The 27395-nt window shown below is 50.8% G+C and overlaps 1 protein-coding gene across 7 annotated transcripts in view; it reads right to left on the reverse strand.

The window, feature by feature from the left end:
- EVC2 (EvC ciliary complex subunit 2) overlaps positions 1-27395 on the reverse strand; it is a 131685-nt gene that overhangs the window by 13361 nt on the left and 90929 nt on the right. For all 7 annotated transcript variants that reach the window (XM_040488201.1, XM_040488238.1, XM_040488219.1 and 4 more), the window contains 3 exons: positions 24476-24680; positions 22187-22309; positions 6714-6941 (listed from right to left, as the gene is read on the reverse strand). In XM_040488201.1, coding sequence (XP_040344135.1) covers positions 6714-6941; positions 22187-22309; positions 24476-24680 — 556 coding nt within the window. The remainder of the gene's footprint in view (positions 1-6713; positions 6942-22186; positions 22310-24475; positions 24681-27395) is intronic.

Raw genomic sequence — 27395 nt, forward strand, 5'->3', positions numbered from 1 at the left:
AGAAAGGCTCGAACCCGCCCCTGCCTGTCTCTCCACCGCATGAGGAGAGCACAGAAAGCGCCACACGTGTTTTCCAAGACCGGGTGAGCCCTGGCTGGCCACAGAACGTGAATGGACTGTGTCCTAAAGGTTGTAACTGCCATTGTCCAGTTCTCCCAGAGGCCGCTCCGTCCCCCCAAACGCCTTCCGCCACCCGTCCGTCCACCTGCCACTTTGCACAAATGGAATCCAAGGCTCGGTTCTGGGGCGGTCTTCCCTCATGCCTGCTCTCCTTACTGAAGTTGAATTGCTGGCTGGTAGAAGGAATAACGGTCAGCATCAGCGTCACTGTCTTCATTATTCATAATAGTAATAATGGCAGCAGCACGTACCCGACGCGTACATGGCCAGACTCGATTCGGTACAAGGCAGGAGGGTGCTATCACGCCATTAGAGATAAGGCGGCGGACGCACAGAGAGTATAGGAAAATCTCCTTGAAGGCACAGAGCTGCCTGGGCGCCACGCTGAGGGGTGATGTCACGTTGTTCTGACTCTGGGCCGTACCCCTCAGCTCGGTTTCTCTGGGCCCCACTCCACAGGTATCTGCTGAAGGAATGGGGAGATGGATAGACAACGAGATGATAGACAGACAGACTGACAGACACGTCCAGGCCTTTCGTTGGGCACCGGAGATCAGGAGTGCATGAGACACGGCCCCCAGACTCTGGGAACTCGCAGTCCAGCGCGGGAGACAGCTGTGCCGTTATAGTGACAGGAAACAGACATCATCTGCTATCGCCGAGACTCAGGAGGGAGGACATGGGAGCGCAAAGCTGAAAGAGACCAACTCTGCCCAAGGGAATCCCGGGTGGCTTCACAGAGGAGGCAACATGTGGCTTGTCTCAGAAGATGGATAGGAGCTTGCAAAGGGGTGAAGAAGCCAGACAGAGGTGATTCAGAGGAATGGAGGCCTGAATGTCTCTCAAGTGTGCAGAAATAACAGAAAGTCCAGAGGTTTCAAACGCGGGGTCCGTCCCCAAGTGGTGGAATGAGGCATTTATTTATTTATTTATTTATTTATTTATTTATTTAATAAATGTTTACTTACTTATTTTGAGAGAGAAAGAGAGAGAGAGCACGAGCAGTGGAAGGGCAGAGAGAGGCGGAGTGAGAGAGAATCCCAAGCAGGCTCCACACTGTCAGCATAGAGCCCGATTCGGAGCTCGATCCCACAACCCTGGGACCATGACCTGAGCTGAAAACCAGGAGTCAGAGGCTCAACAGACTGAGCCACCCAGGCACCCTGAGGTGAGTTTTTTAAATACAGAGCTGGGGGTGGGGCTGTCAATGATCGGTTTTATGTTTCAGAGATTCCTTGGCTGCAGGGTGGAGGGGACCAGAGTGGGGGGGGGGGGGGGAAACTGATGTGCGTACAGGAGCCGAGCTTTGCGGGAGAAGGGGTAAGCCCTACTTGCCAGCTGCTGGAGCTCAGTGAAATGATGTAACCTTCCTGAGCCTCTAGAATGGGTAGAATGGGTATAAGAGCATCATGGGGTTGGGACACCTGGGTGGCTCAGTGGGTTGAGCGTCCGACTTTGGCTCAGGTCTGCTGTCAGCACAGAGCCCGATGCGGGGCTCGAACCCACGAACCTTGAGATCATGACCTGAGCCGACGTCTGATGCTTAACCGACTGAGCCACCCAGGTGCCCCAGGAAACATTTTTAAACAATGCATCATGGGATTGACCGAAGGGTTCAAACGCTTAACAGGATGCTTTGGACTTAACGAGAGCTCGATTAATGTGAGCGACTTCCCAGTAGTGTTATTTTTCTTTTTCATGTCTAGATTCATGCCAGCAGTGAAGCTGGGCGGCAGACGTCAGAAGTGAGGGAAAGGAAACAGTTCAGGCAGAATCCGCAGACTGGGTGATGGACGGCAAGAGGGCAGTGAGCCAGGGCATGAACAGAGGAAGACACCGGCTTCAGACTTGGAAGAAGGGAAACACAGCAATTTAAGCTACGGTGTGAACTCGGTGGGTACAGTCAGTCCGGGGTCCCATGATCTGTGCCGAGGAAGTCCGTCCTATGCAGACTTGCCCGTTGCACCGCTTGTGATGCAATTATGCCTCGTACATAAGTCTAAATCTTCCATCCAAGGAGGTGCACCTGATACACGATACACTTTTCTTAGGACTCATTTCTTTCACAGCATTTCATGCCATGCTTTTTTTTTGAGTCCCCTGAGGGTTTAACAGCTTAGAAGCCCATTCACCAGGGAAAGCGGTTTTGACAGAATGATCCACTGTGGAATGAAAGTCTAATATCTGGAGCCAAACAACAGGTTTGTCTTCCCTCCAAACGCAAATCGAGAAAACGCTGGCATCACATCCATTGCCTTACCACCAACTTCATAATTACATCATCTGACTCAGGACCCGTGGTTCCAATTCGGGATACCCAACTCTTGCAAACACGTTCAAGAATAAGGAAGCTTTGGTGCTTACCCCCAAAGGCTGTGAGATAAACAGAAAATGTAAGCGTCACATCCAACCCAATGACTACAGAAATCAGGGTGGTCTCAAATAAAAAGAGCCACCGAGCATCTCCGGGCTGAGTTGACGGGCTGCCCAGGGCACCCAGAAGGAGCAGACACAATATGAACCTAACACCAGAGGCTCTTCCTATCTACTCTGCCCCTAATCGATAGAAGACCTTGACCTGCCCCTCCTCCGAAGGCTTCGCATCCTTCACCTATAATTCAGGGCCATGCCCATCACCCCTCAGCCATACTTGCTGTGGATTTTGGGTAAATACCCTGTGCAGATTCCCTCCTGTCACTAATTTGCCAAGAAGTTTTTGTCTGTTACGCTGAGATGATCGTGCGAGTTTTTTCTTTTCTCCTTTAATCTGCTAATCTGGCAAACTTTGTAAATGGAGATTTTAAGGTTACACTGACCTTCTATTCCTGGGAAAAACTGAACCTGGCCATGCTGTACTCATTATTTCATGGCTGGCTGGCCTATGTTAATTTTTGTTTACAAACTGTACATCCAAGTTTGCAAGTAAGGGTGAAGGGTTCGTTGTTCTCATACTACCCATGTCTGGTTTCGGTGCAAAGGTTGTCTGAGCTTCACAAAATGAGGAATAGTCCCTATTTTTCTAACATCAGGAATATTGTGTAGATGAGGTAGAAAAATTTGTTGGAGCTCACCTATAAAACTATCGGGGTAGGTGTATTTTTGTGTGTCTTAGAAGACTTATTAATTACTGAATCAATTTCTTTCATGGCAATAGGATTATAAATAGACGACTTCTACTTGAGTCAATTTTGATGATTTACATTTTTCTAGAAATTCTTCCATTTTATTTCAGTTTGCAAGTCTATCTACATTAAATCGTTGGTAGAGTTTTGTTTTTAAAAACTCTACTTCATCTATAGTTATGTTGCTTTTTATTATTTACTTGTCCTGGGGGTGCCTGGGTGGCTCAGGCGGTTGAGCATCCCGACTTCGGCTCAGGTCATGATCCTGTGGTTTGTGAGTTCGAGTCCTGCATCGGGCTCTGTGCTGACAGCTCAGAGTCTGGAGCCTGCTTCGGATTCTGTGTCTCCCTCTCTCTGACCCTCCCCACTTACACTCTGTTTTTTTTTTTCTCTCTCTCTCTCTCTCTCTCTCTCAAAAATAAATAAACATTTAAAAATAAATTAAATACATACATACGATATTATTTACTCATCCCTTACCTCTTTTTTAAATGGTCACTTGTGTCAGAGCTTTGTATATTTTATTAGACTTTTTTTTTTCCCCAGAAAATTCACCTCTTCTCTTTATTGATTTTTTCTATCATAGTTTGGTTTGGTTGGATTTTGGCAGTTTTTAAAATTTTATTAATGCAACCTTCCTTCCTTCTTTCTACAGATTAATTTGTCACTGTTACCCTCTAGCTTTTTATATGATTGTAATTGTGAGCTTTTCTTCTCTAGTATAAGTTTAGAGCATTCATTTCTCTTAGAGCTGAAAAGCTGCGTTAGCCAAATCCCACAAATTTTGATCTGTTTTATTTACATTATTACATTATTTTTCTGTTCTACAGTTTTAGAAGTTTCCATTATGATTTCTTTGACCAATGACTTATTCAGAGGTAAGTTTTAAAACTTCCAAAGTATGGGCTTGGAGTAATGACCTTTTCTTAAGTGGCTTTAAACCTAATTGGTCTTTTTTTTTCAAAAAGGTGGTCAAAATGATATTATATAGTCGTTTCCTTAACTGTTCCAATGTGTGCTGCAGAAGAAGATGTGTTTGTTAATTGCCAGCTGTAGGATTCTGTAGGTGCACATTAAATACAGGCTGATGAATGGGTTATTCAGTTCATTGGTATCTTTCCTTATGTCTCGTCTGATCGCCCACATAAAGAGGGGGGGTGTGCAGAAACCCCTCACTATCATGAACAACTCATCAACGGTCTATCAAGTTTTCTTTTCATTATCTTGGGTCTTCTATCACATATACGCAACTGGAGACTTGCTTTGCTCTCCAGGTGAATGAAACTTTAAAATCATTTTGGTAGCACCTTTGATTTTTAAGACAATGTCATAAATCGTGATTTTATAGTCTAGGCTGCTAATCCGAGCATCCGGCGTCTTCAGGGATTTTAATCTGTTGGGTTTTGTTTCTCCGACACATACATCATCTTGTCTCGCTTACGTGTTTGGGGACTCCGGAATTCAATTGAGAATACTTATTTGGCTGAAATTTATCTGTGAAAATCCCGAGTTGCCCAGATTGAGGCTATTTTTCTCTGGCGAGGATGTGCCGTGGCTTTGGCCATGCACCAGAGGCGTCATTCAACCTACAACCATTTTATTTTATTCTATTTTTTTATATGAAATTTATTGTCAAGTTGGTTTCCATACAGCCAGGGCTCCTCCCAACCGGTGCCCTCCTCCCTGCCCAGCACCCACTTTCCCCTCCCTCCCACACCCCCCCCCCAACCCTCAGTTTGTTCTGTTTTTAAGAGTCTCTTATGGTTTGGCTCCCTCCCTCTCTTTTTTTTCCCCCTTCCCCTCCTCCATGGTCTTCTGTGAAGTTTCTCAGGATCCACATAAGAGTGAAAACGTATGGTATCTGTCTTTCTCTGTATGGCTTATTTCACTCAGCATCACACTCTCCAGTTCCATCCACGTTGCTACAAAAGGCCGTATTTCATTCTTTCTCGTTGCCATGTAGTATTCCATTGTGTATATAAACCACTTTAATTTAATGTATCAGCTTAGAGATTTCCTAACTGGAGGGCTAAAGTATTTTGGGATTCCTTCCTCACAGCAGCAAGAGCCTTTGACTACAAATTCACGGGGAGACTCCCCTCCACCCCACCCCACCCCACCCCCGGAGCAGGGCTGGGGAAGGGAGGGAAGGACAGATTTCCCTGGTAACACCTTTGACAGCCGGTGACTTTCTCTTCCCACCCCCTCACTGGGTGTCCCACCTCCTCGAACACCCCCAGCCTCATCTCCTGTCTCCCCGAAATGAACCCCAAATCCCTGGGCTGTAGGTTTCAGTCTTCTTCCCTGGATCTGAGCCTCTGGATTTGCCTTCCCCAGGAGATCCTTGGCCTTTGGGAATTTCCCACATTCTCTTGTGAACTCACAAAGCACTAAGAAGTATGCTCATTTTTATTTATTTAGCATCCAGATGTTTTGTGCTGGAATGCCAACGTTTCCACATCTTTCTATCCCTCACAGAAATAAACGTCATAATTGTGGTCACAGTGCAGGACGCATGATGTTTATGGGAAAAGTAGTTCTGGGCTCTTCAGAATCTAATGTTATTTATGACTTTTAACCCCCACCGGCAAGATCAAGGTGGACAGTCCATGAACGTGACCTAGAGAGTTTAAGTCAGAAACAGACTGCATTCCGCTCCCGGCATTTCTTTATTAGCCGCGTGGACTTCACAAAGAACTTGACATGCCACCTGCCGGGATCTCAATTTCTCTACCCGAGAACTGAACAGCAGTACCTACTTCACAGCACAGTGCTATAACTAAGCGATATAATGTGTGACAGGGAGCATAAAGGTCCAGCAGTAAGACCGCAGCTTATACTCAATCGCGCTTAACGGGTCATTTTTAGATGCATGCTTACGAATTATTAACGCTCAAATGAGAGTATGCCCATTCACAGCTTGTTAGCGCTTTTGCTCGCATATACTCAATAAGCCTGAATTCCTTTTCCTCTCTATAGGTAGGATAATAGCATACGAAATTCTAAAAAACTCTCCTAAAGGATCTAAGGTTAGTCCTCAGTTACTTCCATGGCTTTTGTTTTATGAATACACCTCTCGCACCTTGAAAAAATGAGGCGTGCGGGAATAACCGTACAAATGTGATCATAAACGTAAACAACAGTGCAGTATTTCATTGCATCTAGGGCGCCGTTAATTGAAAGCCACACTGTTATTTTTCACAGCTCTGTGATGGAGCTCCTGATGCTGCTGTGGATGTGGGAGACGCATCCTGGTTTCAGAGGTGTTAAAAATGTTCTAATTCAAAAGGTTACTTCTCAGAGGCAAGGCAATCGAGCAGCCTCAGGGTTGTAAGTTCCCTCACTTAGTCCTCACTGCGACCCTGAAGCATACACAGGGCAGGCGACCACCCACTTGCCGGTGGGGGGGGGGGGCAGCTAGAGGAGCCCACTCCGATAGTCCCCTCTTCCTTCCCGAGCCCCCGCGCTCACCGGGCTGTGCGACCCCAGGATCTGCTCGCAGGCCAGCTTCGTCAGGGTCTCCGACTCGCTCAGCTCCTCCAAGAGCAGGTCCTGGACGCTCAGGAGGGCGGTGTAAGCCCACAGGGTCTTAGCTATCCTGGCGGCCTTCTGGAACTGCAGGGAGGCGAGGGACTCCGCGAAGCGTGCCTCCTGGGCCTCCAGATGCTGCACGCGTTCCCGGAGCAGCTCCCCGCGGACCTGGGGACGGCAGGCCACAAGCCACACAGGTGAGTGGCGGGGGGTGTGGAGAGAGGACTTCCAGACAGCACCCCGCTAGACTGAGCTCAAGCACCCATTCACTGGGGGTGGGGGTGGGGGGGGCTCGGGAAGGGCCTCCACGACTTGCAAAGAAGCAAGCACTGGGAGGTGCAGCGTGCAATTTAGGACCACGGGGCGTCTCTGTTTGCAAACACTCGCCTCGCTGGGGCTTCTGGAGTCTGGCCGTTCCCTCCACATTTATCACTCTGGAAGGTACAGGGAATTACGTGGCTACCCAGCGTGAAATCCCATCCAGGGGATGAAAGTTTAAACTTTGGAACAGGCTCTGAGCCCCTTCCCACCCCGCTCCCAGCAGAGGTACGCCTGCAAAGTCTGATCTGTTCCTCTGCTTCCCCGCCCCCCTACACCGCACCCCTGGGACTCCACCCTTCCTGGGTGCCTGGGGGCTCCCCGCGGGACTGAAATGCCCAGCATCCTCGTCTTCCTGGAGATCCTCTATTTGTCCTTCCGTCCCTGGTTCCAACCACTGTGTTAGAAGTGTCCTCACCGAGCACATGCTTGTCACTCTCGTCTCTGCCTTTCCTCCTCCTGCTGGCCCTCACCGTACCATTGACCCAGTGGGGACCCGAGCCCCTCAGGGGGAGGACCCAGGACCTGAGGGGCTCCAGAAACCCCAGACAAGGGAATGCATCCACTCCTCTGGGTCCCACAACCAAGCAGTTCATTCTGACATCAGTATGTCTTCTCTATGTCCCCACTGTCTCTCCTACTTTCTCCAGAAAAGATGCCACATGAACAAGGGGGCCTGATCCTTCTCACACGTGGCCCCCCGCGCCCCTGATGGCAGCTCCCTTTAATGTGCACCCCCTCCCCTCACAGGGACGCCACAAGCCAAAAAGCGGCCTGCTTGAACACGTGTCTTGGTGAAGTCTTTCCTTTAATCCTTAAACGCGTGTGGAATTTCGGGGCGCCTGGGGTGGCTCAGTCGGTTAAGCGTCCGACTCTTGGTTTTGGCGCAGGTCATGATCTCACGGTTAATAAGTTTGAGCCCCAGGGGTGCCTGGGTGGCTCAGTCAGTTAAGCGGCTGACTTCGGCTCAGGTCATGATCTCGCTGTCTGTGAGTTCGAGCCCCGCATCGGGCTCTGTGCTGACAGCTCAGAGCCTGGAGCCTGTTTCAGATTCTGTGTCTCCCTCTCTCTCTGACCCTCCCCCATTCATGCTCTGTCTCTCCCTGTCTCAAAAATAAATAAAACGTTAAGAAACAAATTAAAAAATAATAATAATAAGTTTGAGCCCCGCGTCGGGCCCTGCGCAAACAGCACAGAGCCTGCTTGGGAACCTCTCTCTCCCCCTCTGTCTCTGCTCCTCTTCCCCTTGCCCACACACACTCTCTCTCTCAAAATAAATACATAAACCTTAAAAAGTTACTTAAAAAAAAAAAAAGCGCGTGTGAATTTCATTTGCAAAACCAAAGGTAAAAGTAACCCATACGGACGGGGTATCACACAGCGTTAAAAGGAAAGGAAATTCTGACACAGGCTACAATTTGGAGGACGGCGTGCTCCGTGAAATAGGCCAGTTACAAAAGGACAGACACTGTAGGATCCCTAGAGCAGTCAAGTCCATAGACACAGAAAGCAGATGATGTGTGCCAGGGGCTGGGGGCAGCAGACACGGGGAGTTGGTGTTTCGTGGGGACAGAGGTTCAGTTTGGGAAGACGGGTGGCGGGGACGCTTTGCACAACAGAGAGAACGTACTTCATGGCACTGGCCTGGATGAGCAGAAGCGGTTAAGACGGTAAGTCTCACACCATCTATATTTTACCACAATGAGAAATATTGAAAAACTTTGTGGAATTGTTTTCTGCCATGTCACCGATTTTTTAAAAATTTTTCATGCTTATTTTATTTTTGAGAGAAAGAGACAGAGCGCAAGTGGGGGAGGGGCAGAGAGAGAGGAAGACCCAGAATCCGAAGCAGGCTCCAGGCTTCGAGCTGTCAGTACAGAGCCCGACGCGGGGCTCGAACCCACGGACGGCGAGATCATGACCCGAGCTGAAGTCGGTCGCTTAACCGATTGAGCCACCCGGGCGCCCCTTCATGTAACCTATTTTTAATATTCATCTGTTTATGTTTGGAGAGGCCTCGGGTGGCTGACACAGGGAAGAATACTTATGTGATGTGGGGGCCGGCGGAGGATGCCGACCCCGGATCTCCCCTGGCTGCACAGCCCTACCATGTCCATCCATGTGTCCCTCGGAAGCAGACAAGGCCCAGTTCGAAAAGCGCAGATTTCACCTCTACAACCTGACCTTCGGGAAGAAGTCTGATGGGGGTGGAGAGGGAAGAAGTCCCCCAAAGGAACAAACAGACAGCTTGCCGGCTGGGGAAGAAACTTCTGTCTGGGGGGCCCTACAAATGCTTCTGGGAGAGGCAGGGCCTCTGACCAGCCTCAGAGAACGGAGAGGAGCCACCAACGGAAGGCAGGGTCGGCAAAGATACACAGTATAGGCACCTGCATATCTGGTTCACGGCAACGCCCACAAACATCGGGGGCCAGAGGCAAGAAGGCACAGAAGTATGGCAGACGGACAGAGCTGGTCTGGAAGACAGATGTTCATTTCCCTGCTCGAACGGGAGCAAGAAGCCTCGCTCTCAAGAGGGTGCTACTAGACCCCCACCTTGCCCTAATGTGGACAACTAGGTGACAGTCACCTGCCCACTGATGGGTTCCCGTGGTGACTTCGGATCACACCTGGGCCTCCTGGGTTGGCTGGCAGTCACACGCAGCCTGAGGCGTGCACACAGTTCATGCGGTGCCCCCACGTCCCTCCAAGACTGGGCAAAGCCTCGGGAGAGTGGGACCCAAGAGCCGTGTCTGATGGCTTCTTCATGGGGACGCGGGGTCTCTAACGAGCTTCAAGGATCTTCGCAGTCTTCCTGCAAATGCCTTTCTCCCACAGCTACTTTCTTACTGCAAGTCTGCAGACAGAAAATCCCATTTATGCTTTCATTCATCAATCCAAAAACTAATTACTGAGCACCAAGTAGGTATCATATAAAGGAATGTGTGATGCACTTAGGAGAGGGGGCGGGGGTAGAGAAGAGGTAAAGATGAGTGAGACAAGAATCTGACCCTGAAAGAGCTCCCAACTGAGGACCCAAGTAGGCACAGGGGTGAAGGGGGGCCAAGGGCTCCAGAGCCAGAGGCCCGAGTACGGTTTCCAGCTCTGTCACTTACTGTCACTCACTAGCTCGTGACCTTGGGCAAATTCATTCAGCTGCGTATGACTCTATTTCCTCATCTGTAAAATGGGAATAATACCTTCCCACGCATGGGGTTTTTTTTTTTTAAAGCTTTACGGAGGTATAATTGCCATATGATAGGCTGCACATATTATTTTTTATTTTTTTATTATATGAAATTTATTGTCAAATTAGTTTCCATACAACACCCAGTGCTCATCCCAAAAGATGCCCTCTTCAATGCCCATCACCTACCCTCCCCTCCCTTCCACCCCCCATCAACCCTCAGTTTGTTCTCAGCTTTTAAGAGTCTCTTATGCTTTGGCTCTCTCTCCCACTCTAACCTCTTTTTCTTCTTTTTTTCCTTCCCCTCCCCCATGGGTTTCTGTTAAGTTTCTCAGGATCCACATAAGAGTGAAAACGTATGGTATCTGTCTTTCTCTGTATGGCTTATTTCACTTAGCATCACACTCTCCAGTTCCATCCACGTTGCTACAAAAGGCCAGATTTCATTCTTTCTCATTGCCACGTAGTACTCCATTGTGTATATAAACCACAATTTCTTTACCCATTCATCAGTTGATGGACATTTAGGCTCTTTCCATAATTTGGCTATTGTTGAAAGGGCTGCTATAAACATTGGGGTACAAGTGCCCCTATGCATCAGTACTCCTGTATCTCTTGGGTAAATTCCTAGCAGTGCTATTGCTGGGTCATAGGGTAAGTCTATTTTTAATTTTTTGAGGCACCTCCACACTGTTTTCCAGAGCGGCTGCACCAGTTTGCATTCCCACCAACAGTGCAAGAGGGTTCCCGTCTCTCCACGGCCTCTCCAGCATCTATAGTCTCCTGATTGGTTCATTTTGGCCACTCTGACTGACGTGAGGTGATATCTTGGTGTGGTTTTGATTTGTATTTCCCTGATGAGGAGTGACGTTGAGCATCTTTTCATGTGCCTGTTGGCCATCCGGATGTCTTCTTTAGAGAAGTGTCTGTTCATGTTTTCTGCCCATTTCTTCACTGGGTTATTTGTTTTTCGGGTGTGGAGTTTGGTGAGCTCTTTATAGATTTTGGATACTAGCCCTTTGTCCGATATGTCATTTGCAAATATCTTTTCCCATTCCGTTAGTTGCCTTTTAGTTTTGTGGGTTGTTCCCTTTGCTGTGCAGAAGCTTTTTATCTTCATGAGGTCCCAATAGTTCATTTTTGCTTTTAATTCCCTTGCCTTTGGGGATGAGGCTGCACATATTTAAAGGCCACAGTCTGATTAAACGGTGACATATTTACACACCCCGAGGAAGTGGGAAGGACTATGGCAAACCTACGGAGAGTTCCTCAAGAGGAAAAACACGAGTGACGGGCAGGCGACACAGAAAGGGAGGAGCGGTGCCCTTCTCCCACACCTGCCATGAGCTCAGATTTCCTGTCACCGTGACCTCCGAACGGCCTCCTTCGGCCCCATCCTTGGACGGGTGGTGGCCCAAATGTCCTGAAAGCCACGTCTCCTGCAGAAGGGCAGGGCAGGGTGAGGCGGCCATGAGGGGATCTTGAGTTTTCTGTACGCAAATTCAAACCTAAAACGTGGGGGCAGCGTAAAGCTTTTCGCGTGTGCTGCACGAACCACGTGGACAGCGGAATTAAGACAAGAAAGATTCTCCAAAATCCTTTTCTCTTCTTTGGAAAGTTTACTTTGTTAATTCCAGCACCATAAGCATGTGCCTGCAGGGAGGGATTCCATCCTTGTCTAAAAAAGGCTCTGGGAAAGGATACGGGTTTGCATTTCTGTGACAGGTTTCATTAAATATTCAGGCTACCTAAAGTAATAAAAATTCATTTTCAAAATAATATGCTGCTAGGTACTCTCATTTTAAATGGGAAGTTTAAACTGCCTCCTTATGCGTGTCTCTGACTCAGTGCATTTCAAAAAAGTAGTTTTTTTCTAGGGGCTGTGATGTCTTTAAATGCAAAATAAAATAACCAACCCCCCCACCTCCATCAGGGGTGCCTGGGTGGCTCTGACTTTGCTCGGGTCATGATCTCATGGTTCGTGAGTTTGAGCCCCACATCAGGCTCTGTGCTGACAGGCCGGAGCCTGGAGCCTGGAGCCTGCTTCGCATTCTGTGTCTCCTTCTCTCTCTGCCCCTCCCCTGCTCTGCTCTGTCTGTCTCTGTCTTAAAAATAAACAAACATTAAAAAAAAAAGGAAGAAAACAGATAATACCCAAAGTAGAGAAATCAAGAAATAGCAAGATAAGCATGTTATTTGGAAATACGGAGGTAAATTCCAAAAGATCAAACTAAAAAATTAGAGGTCATTACCTCTGGGACTTGAAAAATCTATGTGTCTGTGGCTCCTGGGAGTTGGCTCCTTGTTCAGCACAAACCTTGTAGAATTATTTGATTCTAAAAGAATGCATGCCTACATTTTATAAAAAAGAAAAGTAAAGCTTTAGCTTTTTAAAAAATATTTATTTATTTTTGAGAGAGAGAGACAGAGCACAAGCAGGGGAGGGGTGGAGAAAGACACACACACAGAGTCCAAAGCAGGCTCCAGGCTCTGAGCTGTCAGCACACAGCCTGACGCGGGGCTTGAACCCATGAACCATGAGATCATGACCTGAGCTGAATTCAGACGCTCAACCGACTGAGCCACCCAGGTGCCCCAAAAGTAAAAATTTTTAAATGGACAATGTAGAAACAAGTTACTACATTCAAGCCATCCACAGATAACGCTAGTAACCTTCTGGTGAGTGAAAGGCAGAAGTGGAACAGATTAGAAAGGTAAAATGAAGCCTGTGAGGCCTGAATGCCACATTCAGGAATCTGGATTTTGTCTGGGGATGGTGGGATTCTAAGAAGATTCTAAGCAACTTCCCTTAGAATCGTGCTTCAGGACAGGACTTCGACAGAGCCTGCCTCAAAGGACAAGACGGGGGTTGAGTAGACGCAAAGGGAACCACGTACAAGATTTCCCAGTCTTTGCTGGATGGGCGGATGTTCTCTCCCCTTCCTAAAACGCCTCCCTTGGCAACGCACCTTCTCTTCTTTTTTATTTATTTATTTATTTATTTATTTATTTATTTATTTATTTTTATTTATTTATTTTTGGGACAGAGAGAGACAGAGCATGAACGGGGGAGAGGCAGAGAGAGAGGGAGACACAGAATCGGAAACAGGCTCCAGGCTCTGAGCCCGACGCGGGGCTCGAACTCACGGACCGTGAGATCGTGACCTGGCTGAAGTCGGACGCTTAACCGACTGCGCCACCCAGGCGCCCCACGCACCTTCTCTTCTAAGCTTCATAAGAACCTGTGCCGTCACCGTTCTCCCTTGTCAGGTCATCGGAAAATGAGCACATTATTTTCATGCTTAAGCTCTAGTCACTTCTGAGATGACAGGGTGTGGAGAGGCGTGCCTGACAGAAGTCCCGGCCACCTCTGCATGACTGGCGCGGCGGGTGCAGAAACACAGCAGGCTGCACGGGCGATCACAGCGCATGAGTCCCACTCCTGAATGAAGGGGCTGCTAATGGACTGTGCACACGTGCGTGTCACGAAACCCGGAAACGGTGGACACACAACGATTGGGTGAATGGGTACCACTCAGGTGGAGGACAGCATCCTTCAAATAAGACCACAAATAATGGGTGAGCAGGAGGCACGGTCACGTCATTTTCCTTCACATCTAAGTGTCTGCAAAGGATATTTATGAGAAATTTATATGAACTGTGTTGCAGAACAGCAGCAGACACATCGAAGATCAGCTGAAACATCCCCCTCATTTCTGGATCTGCCAAAGCGACACAGGGATGGGCAGAGAGACCTGTGGTTTGGGGCGCCTGGGTGGCTCAGTGGGTTGAGGTCCGTCTTCGACTCGGGTCATGATCTCATGGTTTGTGAGTTCCAGCCCCGCATCGGGCTCTGTGCTGTCAGCATGGAGCCTGCTTCAGATCCTCTGTCCCCCTCTTTCTTCCCCTTCCCCCCCTCAAAAATGAATAAAGGTTAAAAAGAGTCCTGTGCTTTGGGCACCTGCCGGCGACATGACCTTGGACAAGCCTCTCCACCTTTCCGAGTCTCAGTATTCTCATCCGTGAGATGGAAATAGTAATTATTGCCCTTACCAGTATTATTGTCTCACCAGAGTGAGACGATATACGAACAGAGTTCAAGATGGCTTGAAATATCAAGGGGTTGAAAAGAATCTAAATGTCTTATGAGCTGAGCATCAGCTACATCATTTAAGCGTCACATGCACCACGATATGTTAAGCTGCTGTAAAACACCACGAGGGAACTCTCATGTACTGATAGGGAAAGTCTTCAAGCTTCAGTGTTGGGTAAAAAGCAGAGGCAGTTGGGACAGAGAAAGAGATATGGAGAGAGAGAGAGAGAGAGAGAGAGAGAGAGAGAGAGAGATGTAGACAAACAGACAGACCTATTTCTACTAGCTGGAAAGTAAAAATGAGTCCCATAATTTGTGCCATGAGTTTACCTTGCTCTGTGGATTGGCCCAGGCATGGGGACGGGAGGAACAGACACATTCTCTGTCCTGGTCAAGGCATTCAGCAGGTAAAATCTTGGCCAGGCAACATTTTGAGGGGCAGCCCTCCAGTCCTACAGATCCAACCAATGGCACCAAGCTGGTCAGAGTCTCCTGGAAGTCAGGGAAGAATCTCGAATGTCCCTTCCTCAATCAGGCACCCACCTCTGAGAAGCCCTCCTTGGTTGTCCTCCAGGAGAGGGTAGTGGGACTGACATAACTGACCCTTGTAGGGTGACTCTAGCCACCAAGCCCACAGTGGACCCTTAGCCTTGCAGAGGGTCTGGCCGTGGGGCCCTTTAGTTCACAGAAATCGAGAAATTTCTTAATGGGAGCAGGGACTGGAGGCTTAGCTTCTAGCTCAGCCCTATGAACACAAGGGAAAGAGCAGGTCAGACGAAGACAAGGCCCACATCCCCTAGAGCCAAAGAGAGCAGAGACCAGGCAGGAAAGGAGGGGCTCGATACAGAATTAAAAGTGAGTATGTCCCCCCAAATATTCTCTACAAAGTGACTAAATTTTGCCTCAAAGGCTCGGTTTCTTAGTGTAGCCTCCAGGCTTCCCAGGTCCTGGCTTTTGCCTACCTCTTAGGGCTTCCTTCTCCATACCTAACAGAAAACACCCAGCCTTTCCAAAGACAAATGAAATATCTTTCAAAATAGGACTTTTATAAAGCCGCAGTGGAACCACGATAAATTCCAAAGCATCATTATCATACATACTTTATTCTTTAACTAGAATATTAAAAAAAAAAGAAAATCAGTAACAAAATTTTTTTTTTATTTTTTTAATGTTTATTTATTTTTAGAGAGAGAGATACAGACAGAGTATGAGCGGGGGAGGGAGAGAGAGGAGACAGAAAATCCCAAGCAGGCTCTAGGCTCTGAGCTGTCCGCACAGAGCCTGACGCGGGGCTCAAACTCGTGAACCGTGAGATCATGACCTGAGTTGAAGTCGGACGCTTAACTGACTGAGCCACCCTGATGCCCCAGAAAAAAACTTTTTAAAAATAGGGTAAAATTCAAAACCTATGGCAAAGGGATAGGTCAAAATTTTCTACTTCTGGCCAGGATGGAAGAACCAAAAACAGATTTACTTTCCCACCACCAGAAAACCAGATCCCATATACGATGCCATAGTTTTCAGATACTGGGCAGAACCGGGGTACCAGAGAGGAAGGAAATAGACAAGGTGGCCCCACAGCTGCCCCAGCTTACTGCTTGGATGCAGTTCCTAGGGTGCACCATCGGATGGGGACCTGGGGAAAGCCCAGCAGGTGCACCGGGTTAAGAAAAGAAAACCAGAGTTTGGGAGGTCACTGTGTCTAGAATTTGTAGGGCAGAGTCCCAAAGAGGAGGAGCTGCAGAGAGAGAGAGAGAGAGAGAGAGAGAGAGAGAGAGAGAGAATACTCCAGAGACCTCCAGGGGTGTTCTCAAGGCTTTTGCTAAGCGTTGGGCATGCTTGGGAAAAAAACAAAAAAACAAAAACTGTACCAGATCAGGAAAAGAACCACCAGAAATAAGAGGCATAGCGATTTCTGAAGCCCACAGAGAGCTGGGAAGAGTCAGTGTTCCTATTAGCCTGAGTGAGAAAAGCACACAGGCATCAGGGAGATGGGTAGTACCTCAGTAATAGTGACAAATTAGCTCTTGACTAAAGGCAGCTCTTAATTCCAACCTAACAAAACTTAAAAGCATGTCTTGAAGGGATAAAACGAATCCTAAACAATGTAACTACAGGTCCAAACGCCAACACTATTAAAGAAAGTGCCACAAAGTCTGGTACCCAGCATGTAAAACCTACCTTTTACATGTTAGTGCCTAACATCTAATCAAAAATTACCATGCACACCAAGACGCAGGAAAATGGGATCCACAACTCGGGGGGGGAAATCCATCAGGGGAAACAAGAGAGATGATGGAACCGGCAGACAAGGACATGGAAACACTGATAACAAAGAGCGATGAGGCACAGGCTGGGAAGGGAAGCAACAAAATTGCAATTGTTTGTCGACATGGTGACTGACTATGCAGAAAATCAACAGAAGCGGCAGGTGAAGTCTCACAAGAAGAATCCTAAAAGACAGGTGCTTCTAGTATCCACCTTGAAGGATGAGTGTAATAGGGCACAGAACAGTTAAGAAACTGGTTCAAGGTCACACAGCTGGCAAGTGGCGAAGCTAGGACTTGGACCCGATGTCCGGCTCCAGAGATAGAACAGAGACAGTCTGGAAAGACTTATAAATAAAAACTGGTAACGTTTCTTTGCACCAGTACTGAATATGTCAAAAATACAATTGAAAATAGGTCACCATGGGGGGCCTGGGTGGCTCAGACGGTTGAGCGTCTGTCTGACTCTTGATTTCAGCTCAGGTCATGATTCCAGGGTCGTGGGATCAAGCCCCGCATCAGGCTCCACTTTGAGCGTGGAGGCTGCTTAAGATTCTCTCCCTCCCTTTCCCTCCTCCCCTTCCCTGCTTGCATGCGTACATACTCTCTCTCTCTCAAAAAAAAAAATAAATAAAAATAAATAAAAGGTTAAAAAAGAAGAAGGCAGGTTACCATTCACAACTGCGAGCAAACCTATATTGTATCTAGAAATCACACAAAGAAATACCTTTCATCTAAGGTGACCATATGGTTGGTCACGAAGTTGAGAGTGAAAAGGAGCTAACGGGAAGGTCATTGGGACCGTCCCAAGAGACTGACATATATGGTCACCCTACTTACAGAAACAATTGCAAATCTTCTTCAAGACCCTAAGAGAAGATCCAAATAAAAAAAGAAACATTCGGGGCGCCTGGGTGGCGCAGTCGGTTAAGCGTCCGGCTTCAGCCAGGTCACGATCTCGCGGACCGTGAGCTCGAGCCCCGCGTCAGGCTCTGGGCTGATGGCTCGGAGCCTGGAGCCTGTTTCCGATTCTGTGTCTCCCTCTCTCTCTGCCCCTCCCCCGTTCATGCTCTGTCTCTCTCTGTTCCAAAAATAAATAAAACACGTTGAAAAAAAAATTTTTTAAAAAGAAACATTCTGCCTTCTAGGGGATGGAATGCCAATTCTCAAATTCACCTGTAAGTTTCATGCCATCACAACAGAAAGTTATTTAGGAACTGGGTTAACTTATTCTAAAATGTATATGCCCTCCAGAGTCTTTCAGGTTTAAAATGATGCACCTGTGAGCTTACAGTGACACCCCCCCCCCATCAGAAGGCCCAGGTGTCGCTGCCTGAGTCCCATTTCTGATCACAGGCACACTCCAGCCCCTCCCGCAGCTGCCGGTGACCAGAGCAGACTCCTCAATCCATTAGCTCCTCAGCTGTAGAGGAAAAGTGGTCAGGCAGGAAGCCCATCCTAGTCTGTCTGTCTGTCTCCCTGCATCATTCACACCACTCTCTGTGAACCAGTCAAACAGCCACTCAGCCACGGCGGAGCCCGGGTCAGCGGGGTGGGTTTTCTATCTGAAAGCAGGAGGCGAACCTCCAAATGGCTGGTGCGCAAAGTGGCCGCACGCCTGAGGCTGTGAACATCTTAAGAGCAGAAACCAAGACCAGCCGGGGCCCGGAGAAGGCAGTCCACAAGACGATCTCTGAAGGAGGAAGTGGAAGGAGACAGAAGGATAGGAGAAAGACGAGAAAGGCAGGGAAAGAAGTGGAGGAAAGGCAAGGGGCACGCGGGCAGGGCACGGGAGAGCCACTTTGGGAGGCTGAACCTCCTAGCTGTCGCAGCTGGGTCACAACACGGCAGATGTGCCTCATCCGACCCCCAGCTCTAGTATGCACTGACGTTGGGCAGATCCCTTCAGGTGGAAGCGTCCAGACGAGGCACATAGCCACCTGGGACTGAGGGTTACAGGGATCGCTGTCTCGGATTCTGGCAAAGAAAGGGGGCACCCAGCAGGTGCCTCCAGTGTGCTTGGCAGCCCCAACGAGTGAATCCAGGGTCCCTTTGGGAACCCCACACTGCCGGCCAGACTGAGGCTTTGTGACGGGTCTCTGACCCAGTCCCTCTTTCCAGCCGCACGAGCTGTGAGGGGTTTCCCAGTCCTGGAACACGATCAGACCGCTCTCAGCTGCTGGCACTCAGACCGAGGGCTGTCATCTCCATCCGAAATTACCCTGCAGATGGAAAATCTGAACAATTCTGGATCCGGTGCTAAAAGACGCGTGGCCGATTGATGTCGGGACGAACGTCCAAGCCGTTGGCTTGAGAGCACGCATTCTATCGGCACTTGCCACAGTGAGGTGGCCGGTTGTGAGGATGGCCTGTCATTAAAAGGTAACAGCTGACAAAGGCCTCCTGCCTTTCTCTGGGTTCTGGCGCACACACACGGGGCTGCTGTGTCATCGGCCAAAGCCAGCACTGTAGCCCCCTCAGAGCTAGGAAGTACCTTTCTGTCCGTTTGCTCCTCCCAATGACCCCGTTGCTACTAGGTTCTGATTGTCCCAATCCTCATGTGACAGATGCGGGAGCCGAGGCGTGTCTCTCCCACACTGAACAACCGCGGGAGGTAACCACATCCGGTGAGAATATTCCCCGTCAATCCTGACCAGGGCCTTCGAAGCAGAGGCAGCACCAGGGCGAGGGGCCGGAGGTTCAGAAGCTGGAGCCCCGCGCTCCCTCCCGCCCCCCGTACCTGGACACTCGTGGGGCTTCTTCTACGGGACGTGGGGTGCCCAAATGCACGAGCACCTAGCTCTCAGATGGCTTAGCTCTTATCTATCCATAAAGTGTGTGCCTGATTTGTATTGTATGTATTTTTAATTATTTTATTTTATTTTTTAATATGAAATTTATTCTCAAATTGGTTTCCATACAACACCCAGTGCTCACCAACAGGTGCCCTCCTCAATGCCCATCCCACACTTTCCCCTCCCCCCCACCTCCCACAACCCTCAGTTTGTTCTCAGTATTTAAGAGTCTCTTATGGTTTGGCTCCCTCCCTCTCTGTAACTTTTTCCCCCTTCCCCTCCCCCATGGTCTTCTGTTAAGTTTCTCAGGATCCACATAGGAGTGAAAACATATGGTATCTTTCTCTGCCTGACGTATTTCATTTAGCATAATATTTTCCAGTTCCATCCACGTTGCTACAAATGGCCAGATTTCATTCTTTCTCACTGACAAGTAGTATTCCATTGTGTATATAAACCACATTTTCTTTATCCATTCGTCAGTTGATGGACATTTAGGCTCTTTCCATAATTTGCCTATTGTTGAGAGTGCTGCCATGAACATTGGGGTACAAGTGCCCCCATGCATCAGCACTCCTGTATCCCTTGGGTAGATTCCTAGCAGTGCTATTGCTGGGTCATAGGGTAGATCTATTTTTAATTATGCCCGTCACCTATAAGCAACATATATGTATACAGAAAGTCCTGAGTAGGGTACCCAGAGACGCAGGCATTCAAAGGCAAACAAAATAAATGAGCACTATTCTTACTGGAGGGTTAGTGTATCTCAAGAAGGGAGTTAAGTTCTTAAATCAGTGCACAGGACAAACATGAAATGTAAACTGCCCTTGGAAATGCCAGCGATCGTCCAGAGTGGGGCAGAGGGCTGCGTCTTCCACACACGCAAAGGGCCTGGCTGGATCTCAGGACAAATGCACGACTCACATGGAAACGATGGAGGTGAACTCAGGGCAGGGCGGGCTGCAGAGTCTGGCTCAGGGAACCGCGGGACAGGATGTCATCTGTCACCACTCACGGCCACCCAGTAGTCATCCAGCCTGTCCCTCTCCTCCATCGACGGGACCAGCGAGGTTCCGCTCACCTTCTCAGCCTGGCACGTGAGACCCTCCACCGTGGCCGGCTGTCCTACCCTCGGGACACCCTGTGCTCCCACAAAGCAGCCTTGTCACAGGGCTGCCAATCCTCTGGGCTCCCCTGAACCTGCACCATGTCCTTGGCCGTGGTTCAGGCCACCCACTCTCCCTGCCAAAACAAACCTCAAGTTTTCCTTCTGCAGCAACATCCACCTCGAGCCTGATGTGTTTGGGTCACGAACTGGCCTGTGTTGGAGGAAATGCCCCACTGGGCCCCCAGGCTGCCCCTCAGCACCCCTCTCCTCTGCTGCTCCTTGGTGAACTGCAACCACAACCCACCAGACAGGCTAGCTCTGCCTGAGAGCTGCCCTCGTGTTCACCTCCTCCAGGAAGGCCACCCAGAGAGCCTCAGGGAAGCCTGTGACCAGGTAGCCGCTCAGCAAGCCCATCTGGCTCTCACACTAATTTCCATCTTCAGTGCTAGCCTTTAGCAACAAGAGCCTGACATTTTCACCTCTACCCGCCTCAGTCTTCGTCCTACCTCTCAGGTTCGCAGAGAACTTGGGTGGGAACAGGGTGCTGCCTCCTGTGTCCCTTGAGACATCCCAGCCTGGTCACCCCTAGAAGGAGCCACTGACCTCTCACCCTGTGCAGGCTCTGCGGCTCCCGGCCAGGTTATGCTTTTGCGATCTGAAAGATACACCTGCACTAAATACGCCTAGACAAGGACACGGACAGAAGCCAGGAAGAAAACGGCCGCTCAGAGATGGTCTGATAGACCCACCCACTGAACCCCTCCTCTCAGGAACCCACCCGTTGCGAGGGGTGCTGGGGACACGGCGGGCACCCAGGCAGCGAAGGCACAGTGTCAACTCTTAAGCGTCACCTCTCCAGAGAGACCTGACCTGACTCGGCCGCCTCTGGTGGGTCTCACGTCCCCCCAGCCCCGTCTGGTCACTGTCGCATCACCTCCTCTGTGTCCTAACGACGCTGATCAGGGTCTGTGGTTTTAAGTGCTTTCCGTCCGTCTCCCCCCAACCATGAGAGTGAGGCCAGGACTGACTGTCGCCACTGAAGTCCTAGAGTTTGTCGACACCACACCCGAGCCACTGCATCATGCCGCCTCAGGGTCCCAGCGCGGTGAACGCACAGTGGGGTACGTGTCAGGATAAGAAAGGAGGAAGCAGGGGGAAGAAACGGGTGATCCGATCAGGCTTCTTAGGGGAGGGGACACCTGAGGACAGAGGCGGTGCCTCAGGAGGGCCAAAGACAAGGTTCATCTCTCCGGGTAAGGGAAGGCGGCAGGGTTCATCCAGGAACAGGGAAGAACGTGGCAGGCACCGCATGTTTGTGCGTGGTACACGCAGGGACGTAAAGTATAACACGCGCGAACGCCTGGGCGCGCAGAGCCAGGCACAGCGACGGCGGCCACCGCGGCAGCAGCTGAGACGTGGGGCCCGAAGGACGAAGCAGAGATGGAACCAGAGACGGGGCGAGGAGGGAGGAGAGTTCCAGGCAGGATGGGCGGAAGGGCCTGAGGGGCAGGGCTGGGTCCCAGCTGCGGGACCACGGCGGAACAGAGACGGGCAGAGAGGGCCCCCAGGGACTCCGTGTGTGCTGGGAAGTGGGTGGCATCGGCCCCGTGTGTGCGGTGAGAGCAACAGAGGAGGCAGGAGGACTGACCTTTTCAACCAGGTCTTCGGGGGCTCGCTCCTCAAAGAGCTGAATTTTATCTTCGATGCACTTCCTCAGAAGGTCTGTCTTGCTTTTACTCTTGGAGCGCGGCTTTCTTGCCTTGGACTGTTGCTAGAGGGGGCAGGAGAAAGCACGGGCAGGGGAGTGACTGCCAGCGGGTTTGCACAGCGCCCCCCCCCCCTTGTCTCCCAAAGCCGAGAGGAGCTCCCGCAGCATATGCACCTGCCCAGGAGTCTGAGGCCGGCAGAGGGGGGAAAGATGGACATTTTCCTGAACAAGTTCAGTGCGTGGGCCTTTGGTCCACCAAAGGCAGAAAAGGGGCTCCGGAGGGCACAGCCAAAGCTTTGAGGTCAGGCCGCACAACCAACCCAAGGCCCCTCCTCCCAGCCGTGGGACCCGGATCCGGCGGCCTCTCTGGGCAGGGGACTCGACAGAAGAGGTGTCCCTGTGCTTGTGAAGATACAGAGAGCAGCTCTCGCCGCTGGCACCAGCAGAGTCCTCCACCACCGGCCCCTCTGCTTTCCCAGGACCGTCCTCGCGACGGGAGTCGGGCTCAGCCAACCGCGGCCACCAGCCTGTGTGTGCATTTCTCGCAGGGGATCGAGGAGCACGCTTCACAGGCGGGGCCTCTGCCCCTCGGAGGCAGGACGCGGGGCCACCTCTGTCTCCGAACCCAGCACCTCGAGCAACTTTAGAATCCAAAACCTAATTCCTGCCAGCATTGGCCCTTGGTCAGCCCAAAAGCAGGGGAAACACACCTTGCTTCACTTACGTGGAAATATGTTTAGTCGCTGTTCCAAAACTTGGGGGGGGGGGGGGAGGAAACACTTTGATCATTTGTTCCTTACTCTCTAACTACCATCATCTTATGTATCCTGCACCCTTCTAAGAAAAGAAATAGAAAGGAAAGAAAAAAACCTTTTTTTTAATGTGAAAGAATATGAAACCTTCCAAGCTGTTTCTGCGTTGTACTGCTTTTTACTCAGTGAGGATATGTCTGATTTTTTTGTTGTTTTGATTTTTTTCTTCCCCTAAAGAAAAAGCAGTGGGTTTAAAGTCCGGAAAAACCAGCCCAAGCCCAGTTCTCCCACCTCCTGCCTGCCTCAGTCAACTCACTTTTCCTTTGCTGGGTGGTTTTCTCTCTGGAAAGTGAGCTTGGAAACCTGCCTCCTGGCATTGCCCTGAACTTGCAGGAGACAGTGTTGGCTTAAGCGCTTTGAACAGGTTTTGAATCTCAACACAGCATCGCCTCAAGAGAAGATTGACCTCTTGTGTTCACCTGGTGATTGGCTGGCTCAGTCAAATGAACTGCACGCCTACTGTGCGCCAGGCACTTTCTAGGTGGTGGGGACGGAGTGGTGAAGGGGTTAGAGAGCTTGTCTGCGGTGGGGACGCAGGCAGGGCGCAGGCTGAGAAACCAGGGCGTCTCAGGCAGTGGCCGATTATGTGGAGTCACGGACCACAGCCACGTGAGGAATGCCTGGGGAGGGGGTTCTTCTGGACGGGTGCTCAGGGTGGGCGTCTGAGCTGGGATGCAAACAGATCACAAAGGGCTGGACCCTCGAGGTCCTGCGGGAGGCGTGTCCCTGGCAGAAGAAACAGCAAGTTCAAAGGTCTCGTCTTGGGCTGGGTTTCCCAGCGGCAGAGCCAGAGATGGGGATGGGGAGACCGTGGTTTCCTGACAGAGGAGCCGGGAGCATGTAGGCAGTGAGGGACCAGGTCAGGAAGGGCAAAGGGCGGGGCTCTCAGGTAAGGTGCAGCCTTGACGGCTCCGTGGGGGGGGGGGGGGGGCCCCCGCGGGGGCAAACATGGCCTCCGAGAGCGGTCTGTCTTCGAGGCACACGACAGGTGCCCCCAAAAGGCAGCTGCCCATCATCGCGCTACAAGGTCGAGCGTGGGGGGTTCTCTTTCCCTGATCCCACCTGAGCTAAGCATCCTCCTTATGCCACTTATGGAAGGGGCCAGCCTTTTGTACCCCGAGCGGGTCACTATGTGTGGCTGGGGGAGCGCGTCTCAGGCCAGGTGGTGCCCATCTGCCCGGAGCCACGCCCAGAAGGAGGGAGCAGGTGTGAGCCTTGAGCGGCTGCGGTGCAGGGCCCGGGCGAGTGGGTCTGGGCCGGGCACCGTAAGGTCAGGACGAGCTTGGCGGTGCTACGAGTAGCCGGATGCCGACACGGCTGCAGAGGAGAGCGACGTGGGATGAACCCGGTGGGGGGCGTCGGGGGCTGAGAGACGCCCCACGTCCGCCACCAAGGAGCCGCCGGGCATCACTCTCACCTGCATCTCAGGGGCAGCCAGCGCCTGGTCCAACTTCTGGAACTCTGCTTCTCGCCAGGCGGTCTGAAACTGCTGCAGCAGGACGCGGGCCCGGATTTTGGGGAGGGCCAGGCTCCTGTCCATCTGGGCGAAGCAGCCGTGAACCTCCCGCCTCATCCTGAGCAGCTCCTCTTCAGACTGGGAGAAGGCCGAGGAACAGAGCTTCCTGGAAAAGCCAGAACAGAGACGTTCTTACGCGGAGGAAGCGGGCCGGGGGGCTGGCGGGGGTGGGGGGATCCAGACAGCAAAATGCACGCGTTCAATCCACGCCTGGAAAGGCTCATCGTGCCTTCATTGGCGCATTCCTTCCGCGGCGATCTCTCAAGCACCGAGTATATCTCGTGCTGGACACTCCCCTGTCCCGGAGCTAAGCTACAGTGGGACGAGGCTGTGAGGGTGTCTGCGGGGCCACAGCAGACCTTCCGGCCCCTCCTGACCGGGGACAGAGCCTGCTCTCGCTTTAGGAACACATGAAAACGCAGCGTCGTCCGCTGAGCCCGCTCCGCAGCATGCGGTAGGTCCCAGCAGCCTGGAGAAGGCGTGGCCAGCTCAGCTCAGGAGGACGAGGGGGAAGGAAGGCCGGGGCCTTGCCCGGGGCCTTGAGAGGTGACGACCGACCGCCATCACTCAGAGAAGACCCGTTCCGTGCTGGGAACGTGCTGACTGATCTCCTGCTGAAGGCTGACCTGTGTGTCCCCCCAAAAGATACTCAAGTCCCAATCGCCACTACCTGTGAACGTGATCTTATTTGGAAACGGGGTTTCTGACGACGCGAAAGTAGGATAAGACGAGGTCACAGTGGAGTAGGATGGGCCCTTAATCCAACATGAGCGATGTCCTCATAAGAGAAGGGAGACATACGCAGGGGAAGCCTTGGGACCACAGAGGCAGAGACTGGAGTGACAGAACAAAGCTGACGGATGCCAAGGGCAGTGGCATCACCAGAAGCTGAGAGAAACCAGGAAGAGACTCTGTCCTCGTGTCCTCAGAGGGAGTCCGGCCCTGCTGACGCCTTGACTTCACACTTCCGGCCTCCAAGGCAGCCAGAGAATACCCTCCCGGTTTGAGACACTTTGCTGTGGCAGCCGCAGGAAAGATCCATTTACCTCCATCACTGCCAGTCCCTCCAGCAACTGGATCCTCAGTTTACAGGTGAGGAGGCCGAGGCAAGTGCCCACCCTTCCTTTCTGGCAAGGCCCATGGCCCACTCCACCGGGCAGACAGACCACAAGCTCACTTTCCCACGTCTCTGGGGAGATGTGAGGCTAAGTCTGCTGGGGACCCCAGTGCAGAAGAAGTTCCTGCCGGGCCAGGAGCGAGCAAGTGGGGGAGAGTCCCCTTCTGCTTCCTGCTTCGGGCAATGCATGTCTGTTCACTAGTTCGTCTGACAAATGTTCTCTGTTGACAACCGCGGCTTTCTTTGCTTCTTCCGGTAACGTGCAATCCACACGGGCTGCATAAAATATGCCCTGTGCTTGCTTTAGAAAAACCTGCAGGACCACCGTGGGAGGCCGGGGCCGGCCCTACCACGCCCAAAGCTCAGTGAGGGAGGCTGAGACCGCAGCTCAGCTAGAAAGTTCTCTTCTGGAAATAGAATAGGACTTTCTGCTGACGTGGGCCTCCAGCCAGAAATAGTGCGAAGGCCCCAGGCCCGTGTCTTGACATCCTGTCTTGGGTTTCTCACTTCATGGGGTCCATCAACTTTTTTAAAGGAATGCCAGGAAGGGGCGCCCGCGTGGCTCAGTCGGTTAAGCGTCCGACTTCGGCTCAAGTCATGATCTCACAGTTCGTGAGTTCAGGCCCCTCATTGGGCTGTGTGCTGACAGCTCAGAGCCTGGAGCCTGCTTCGGGTTCTGTGTCTCCCTCTCTCTCTGCCCTTCCCCAGCTCACACTCTGTCTCTCTGTCTCAAAAATGAATAAACGTTAAAAAATAATAATAAAAATAAAAGACTGCCAGGAAGCTGCCAGCTGCTCCTTGGTACCTTACCCCCTGGAGAACCTTTTTCCCACTGTGTTTGCGGGGCACGCGGGATCCAAAGTGAAAGTAACCTTGAAATGACTCTGAGTCACGATTCTTGCCCATCCTCAAGCCCATCGGCCCCGGGGTGGCCCGGCCTTAATGCTCTGCTGTGTAGGCACAAAGATAAGACGGAAACACAGGAGACAGGGAGGATCTGTTCCCTAAAGGAGTTTAAAATGAAGGCAGGAGCTCAGGAAAGAAGTCTCAAAGACATGCTTTCCCTGGCACCAAAAAAAAAAAAAAAGGCCATTCCCATGTTAATTCCTACTTTACCCAACCAGGTTTACAGCAACTCCATCCTGCTTGAAATCAGAAAGTTTCTAAAAATGTGTTTTAAGATGACGGTGCAAAGCCATTTTTTCAGAATGCCTCAGTAATAAAGGCTGCAACCTTTTGGAATCTTGAATAAGCAAAGTAGGCAAACACATGTGTATTGTGTGCATCGACCCTCCTCGACCCTTAGAAAAATGATAAAGCGTTTTCAGACAGCAAGGTGAGAATTCTCTTTTCCTGGTGAATGACTAAACCAGAGGCGGCTTTGGTCATACTCTCCGCAAAATGGATCCACATGATGTTGAAGGCAACGGCCATCTGGTAATGGGGATGTCAGGTCTAATTTATACGCCTCGAAGAGTCCAAAGCGGGTTGCAGCGTGCGAAGGGACTCTGGGGGAATACAGAGTGAATCACCGAGAACAATTCGTGGGACCAGGAAGTGGTGCGTAAGGGTCTGCTTTTTACCGGCTTGGAGAGGGGACGGCGTCTTGTGTGTCCAAGAAAACAGACGCTAACAAAGACTGGGAAATACATGAGAACCATAAAGCAGAGATGGGGAAGAACTGAGAGGTTGTACTCCCTGTAG

The sequence above is a fragment of the Herpailurus yagouaroundi genome, unplaced genomic scaffold (genome assembly GCF_014898765.1).
Source record: "Herpailurus yagouaroundi ecotype Mexico unplaced genomic scaffold, PumYag 28, whole genome shotgun sequence".
Lineage (NCBI taxonomy): Eukaryota > Metazoa > Chordata > Mammalia > Carnivora > Felidae > Herpailurus > Herpailurus yagouaroundi.